The sequence below is a fragment of the Epinephelus moara genome, chromosome 1 (genome assembly GCF_006386435.1).
Source record: "Epinephelus moara isolate mb chromosome 1, YSFRI_EMoa_1.0, whole genome shotgun sequence".
In the NCBI taxonomy this organism is placed as follows: Eukaryota; Metazoa; Chordata; class Actinopteri; order Perciformes; family Serranidae; genus Epinephelus; species Epinephelus moara.
The window spans coordinates 25,343,727-25,349,773 of NC_065506.1; the positions used below are offsets into that span (position 1 = coordinate 25,343,727).

General features: G+C 41.3%; 1 protein-coding gene across 1 annotated transcript in view; it reads right to left on the minus strand.

Annotated features, from left to right (window-relative positions):
* smyd2a (SET and MYND domain containing 2a) overlaps positions 1–5,832 on the minus strand; it is a 16,178-nt gene extending 10,346 nt beyond the window's left edge. The window contains exons 1-4 of the mRNA XM_050048098.1: positions 5,550–5,832; positions 3,097–3,160; positions 2,204–2,314; positions 51–111 (exon numbers count right to left, since the gene is read on the minus strand). Coding sequence (XP_049904055.1) covers positions 51–111; positions 2,204–2,314; positions 3,097–3,160; positions 5,550–5,722 — 409 coding nt within the window. The 5' untranslated portion in view covers positions 5,723–5,832. The remainder of the gene's footprint in view (positions 1–50; positions 112–2,203; positions 2,315–3,096; positions 3,161–5,549) is intronic.
* Between the last annotated feature and the right edge of the window lie 215 nt (positions 5,833–6,047).

Below are 6,047 nucleotides of genomic sequence, written 5' to 3' on the forward strand. Positions count from 1 at the left end.
ACACACACACACACACACACACACACACACACACACACACACTTACTTACGGGCTTCAAATTCACTGAGCAGTAGCAGCCTTTCTGAAGGGGTGCGCTCTGTTGTGACTTTCTGCAACATGTAAATTATTTTTGGTCAAAAATGGGCAAAATCATGACAATAAAATACAAAATAATCTATTTTTCTTTCCTCAATGTTTATGCTTTATTATAGCTAATGGCTTTGCTAGAGACTTTCAGGCCAATTAAGAAGACATTAAAACACAATAAAACGCCAGCTGAGCACAAATGGCTTCAGGAACTGTGGTGTTCAGTGGCATCAACACAGAGGTAACATTACAACGCAGCAAGGCTATGTTCACATGGTTAAGAGTACAGTTTGCTTTGATGTGACTCACAGTGTGTTTAATGTGATCAAAGCTGATGTCACCTTTCTGAACTGCAGTACTTGAATAGCAAAGCCTGACAGTGGTGATGCTTCTGTGACATGACTCATGCAAAAGTATACAAATGAAACTGATGAGTTAAGTCATTGCGTTGCTGCTCCAGCGGCTCACGGCTGGTTTATTGCATTAAATATGTTCTAGCTCATAACATTTACTTATTATCAGGCCAGCCACTGCATATTATTTGACTCTTTATCTTCTTTTAATGTATTTTAAACTAAGGTTTTAAATTGTGTTGACTTTCAGTCACAACCTCACACAAAACCTTTTAGCCATCAGCTCTCAAATACTGGCTGGTCCTTTTGAGTTTTCTTTGCACTTCAGACGACAGGAAAATCACATGTAACTAATAAAATTACTGATGCTTCATTCCCTTCAGAAGTGCTGGTGAGTCAGACACAGTAGTACAAAGCATGCACTATACCCAAATAAGCTGCAGCCATTATCTATTGCTGCGTCTTTTACCGCCTGGAAAGCACGAGGTGGGGCCTTGGGTGCTACTTTTACACCAACTTTCAAGATGGGGGCAATATCAATTAGCCAGTCAGCGCCACGGGCAAGACTAATGCCATTGCCAAGCTGTTTTCAAACAGTGCACTGGAACCAATGAGGGGAAAAAACAAAGATAGATGCTGCTATTTAGGCTGCTCTAAATCAAACTGTCTTCACATTATAACCAAACATTGTAGTTTGTTTTTACTTCGCTCCATCCACTTTTAAAACTCTGGCAAAACCAGACCATGTTAGCATGGCTACCCATCAGTGTGGACTTAAAATGACATTTTATTCAGGTGGATTTGTTTGGCTCTAATGATCGGTTAGGGAAAATCGATTCCCCCTTCCTGAGGTTAGAGCACCTGACGTTGCTAAGTGACCACAACCTTCTCACCAAAAATCCCAACTTAGTGCGCCGCGCTTTGAAGCCAATTTTCGTAGTAGCCAAACAGTGAAATAACAACTTCTGAGACTTTTTCCCATAGACTTACATTGTGAAAAAGATGTCTGTAAATTCAGTGGAGAGATTTTTTTGAGCATCAAAACCCCCGTAAATTGACTCGTTAGGGATTTGGTCCGACAACATTTTGAAATTCTAGAAGAGCTGCACAATTACATCATTTTATTCCCATTCAAGTTAGCAGAGGGCTAAACCGGAAGTTGGCTGCTTGGCAGATAGAAGTCTGTAGTGTGTTTGTTCTATCGGCTAAACGTGATGCAGAAAATCCCGGTCATTTTAAACCTAGGAAATCTAACTTTCTTGACTTCATGCACCACTTAGCAACTTTAATAGGAATGAACAGGGCCCGCCTCCAACGCTGTATCCAGTTCTCTTTGTATATCTATGGGTGCTGCATTCCAAAGTTGAACTTTGTTTATCTCATGGCGCAGCTGAAAAACATGCACTTGGGAACATCACTCTTGCTTTTAAGGCCACCTTTTAAGTTCTAGTTATTTTTACAGTTTTAAATTAACATTTAGTTTTTGCTTTCATCTTTGTTCTAGTTTTGTTTTCAGTGTCATAGGCATTAATATCCAATGACTGAAATTTCAAAATGTGTTTTCACACATTTCTGTCTGTCAGCTCTTCACAGTATTGATTATAAACTGAGGAGGCTCATGTATAATTTCACATAGATCTATCCTTTCTCCCTTTGCTTGCAGTTATGTTTAACATTCCCTGGGAAAAAATCCATGTTGCCCCAAATAAAAAAAGTCATCTCTGAATGTTAAATGTTCCTGCTCCACTTTTTATTACTTTACCTGTTTCATGATGATTCGAGCCACCAGTCTGACAGTCTCTGATGGACACCAGTTTTCCCCATAGGCACACATAGCTACACACTCCGGCTTATGCATGGACCAATCGCCTCTCTGCATAAACACACACACAGAAAAAGACAGAAATAGCAACAGTTAGTGACCCCTCATTATTACAGTGAGTAATCCCACTCAACAGGACACCACATGTGAGACAAAAGGCAGAAATGTGAGAGAAAAAGAGAGAATTAAATTAACACAATGGATGATTTTATTATCACAAAGCAAATCATCCATCTATCGATCTCTCTTCTCTGTCGCAAACGAAAACTCCCCAGTTTTACTGCAGTGCACAGAGTGTGTTTTGTGCCATGAAACTATAAGTAGACAGAGGCAGAGGGAGGACAGACCGAATCGTCATAGCAACAGCAGCGTGACCGTGTGCTCTCTCCGTCTCTTGCTGCCTGCTTGGAGCTGTGCTGGAGCCGCTCTCACTGTGTAGTCCAAGGTCTCAGGGTGAATCACAAAAATAATAAAAGAAGTTCTTTCAAATTTACTCTACGTCATTGGTGCCGGTGAAGCAAAATGCTCATCCTTTGGTAACACGTGAATGCGCACAAAGGGATTGAAAAATAAGTCACCTGCTCGATTGGTACATTTCTGACAACAATAAATGGCTTGGTCTCTGCCTTTTCTCGTTCTCTTTGTCTTTCTATTTGAAAATGAAGACTAAAACGGGTATTTGTAGTTAGTACCACAAAAATTACTGTGTTCGGCGTAGAATGTAGTCACGATCAGTTCCTGTAGTTAACTGTGGAAACTGGGACACATCAATCGCACACAGAAACAAGAGGCCCTCCTTGTAAATGCAAAAAAGGAAAAGAGAACATTCTTACCTGACAGTCAATGTTGCAGTAGTAGGCCTGCTTACATTTGCCACACTTAAAAAGGTCTTCTCTCCTGTAATGACATAAAGACACAACACGTTACTCCACTACAGCTGTAAAATAACACACCTCATCTGGGACACATGATGCTTCTAATTGTAATGCAGTGTTAAAAGACTTTTGACTAATATAGTTTTTACACCACGACATTTAAATACTTGGTATATTCACTGTTGAAGGTAGATAATGCAGGAATTTTCAGTTGCTGTTAAACATGCTCGTCAGTGACAGTGAAAGCTAACCCCAGAATCACTCTCATTTTGGAATGAGCTTTGTCGGCTTGGCTGTTTCGCCTCACTGTATTTGCAATTTTTCAGCGCTGTGTCCATGATTTTTTTGAGGTCACGCACCTGGTTGCAACCCTTTCATAAAAGCTGACCTCACCTGTGCCCAGGAACTTCCCAAACACAGCAAAATAAAAATAAAATATGAATATACAGGCAGAGTCTCTGCAGATAAACACACTGCAACACACTTTTAGTGGGTCATAAGTGATGATTGAGAGGGATTACTTTTGTATGAGCCTATTAGGGCTGAATATTATCTAAAAAAAATTACCAGTACCAATACCAGTGCCCTTAAAGTGATACCAATACCAATAGTGGGTTTTTTTTAATATATTTTTTTTGTCTACTTCATTTGATAACCATCATGTGAATGGAAACATTCAGTTGCATGAAAGGCCACCTAGGCATGTAGTATAGCCATTCTTGTGGATGTTTTGGTGGCATCTTGGCACGTTGAAGCCAACTCCGTCTACTGGCCACGACTTCACCACACTACAGACTATATAGGTTGTAACTGCTGCAGTAGTGGATTAATCACATGTTGCATTCAATTAAAGATTGTCTGCGAGCAATACCATACAAATACTAATTTTTTCTAGATCTGGATACAAAAAGGGTCAAATGCAGGTTTTGTTTGACTGGGGAAGTTTCGTTACTGCTATGTAGTGGGTTATTTCTGTCACTACTTTTGAGGTGTTGAGTACCAATACCCAGCCCGAGAGTCTATACACTGGATTTAATAAAAATCCTTTATAGTATACCTTTAAACTAGCGGTGAGTGAGACAATCTTGCAGGTTTGCTTTAGCACTGTAACAAAACGTGGGATGCACAGATGCTCAACACATAAGCTCAAATACCAAGAGAATTAGTTGCATAAACTTCAGTGTTATTCATAAAATTTCCAATTACATTCATAGCCATTTCTACAGACATTTCCAGCTTATGTTCATGCAAAAAGAAGTCATTTTGTAAAACAACAGGTATCAAAGATCACTATTACAGCAAGACACATACTCATTCAGAGTGTTTCTGACTGTATAGGAGCAAATACACACACACACATGCACCCCTGGCCTTCTCATTCATTGCTTGGCTCCTCCTCTCTGGGGACACATGGACAACTATATTTAGCACCCTAACCTTTTACTGCTCTACAAACCTTGATGGCAGCCTGGGTAGGACGCATGTGTGAATGAAAGTGTGAGGATGAGTGTGAGAGTTCATTTAACTCTTAGAAGTCTCATAAAGAGTGCCATCAGATCTCAAACAGGACAAGTAGGCAAGATAAAGGGCTGAACTTTGAAGGTGCAGTGCACTGCAGTTTAACCTGATTTGATGTTTTTGACACAGTATGCCTACACACACCCACACATGTCAATACTCTGTGCATGTTGTAGGCTGCACTTTCCAGCCACTCCACAGCCTACACTGTTACTGGAGCAGGAGACTACAATAAATGACTGAAATTCATGTTCAGCTGATGAGTGAGTGAAACTTTGAAGCTAAGAATAACAAAGGCAGACTCTGATATCATGAAGACTGCAGGTTGGCTTGCTACGGCTTGGCTTTCAGGTGCATATAGGCATGTGTGGGATTTGTAGTTTAATAGAGGCTGCTGTTTAAGGAGCAAAGATGTGTAAAAGTGCACACTGTGACATAATGTACAGGTTGAAAAGTAGTGAAATGCTCCTTAAAGTGAGCAGACTACCTGTGATTATCTTATTTAGGACTATATGCTAGCATATAAATAGACCCATTGAGAGTACAGGAAAGCAGACACACTAAATTCTGGCTTTAAAACTACCAGTAATGTTGTTGTACGTGAATGTTAGTGTCTATTTCAGATTCTCCTGACTCTGCAGTGCTACAAACAAATGCTGCAGTGTCAGTCAGGTGAGCTGCCTCACCGCACTGACCCATTTAAGTCTGCACCAGCTCGGTAGGTGTCCAGAGGTTCACAAGCTAACCTAGCTTCGTAAAGAGGTTAGCCAGCGTTCAACTGGACACACCACGCGCTGTGTTTCTGTTTCAAGCTAGGCTAAAAATAAACACCAGCCTGGAGGTAACTGTCGCTGAGGTGTTTTATCAGCTGTTTTCCAGAGGTAAGATGTTACCTGGTGAAGCAGTGCTCACAGTGCGCTCCCCTCTCATTCACTGTCAGCACGTACGAGTAGGCAGGGCAGGCGAACACCAGCTCCCCCACCGCGAAGTGCCTCACCGCCCGCAGGCCTCTGCCGCGGTCCGGGCTCAGGAACCTCTCCGTCCCCTCTATACCTTCGTTCTTCATGGTTTCTTCTGTTTACGGTTCTCCTGTCAGATCCTACCGACCACCACCTGTGTGTGCTGACTGCTGGCTCTAATCAGCTTCTGCCAGAGACCCGTCTTCTTCCCCGGTCCCCTGTGTGTGTCCCGTGTGGCTCTCATCGCCCCCTGCTGGAGAGGCGACGGCACAGGCCGGCAACTAGTGTCCACCTAGGTTATTAAAGTTAAATATAACTAAACTAAAAAGCAAAACTAGACGTGAAAAAACATTTTAAAAAATAAATACAATAAATAAATAAAAATAGAATTAAATATTAAAAATTAGGCTGAACCAACGGAAACTATATTGG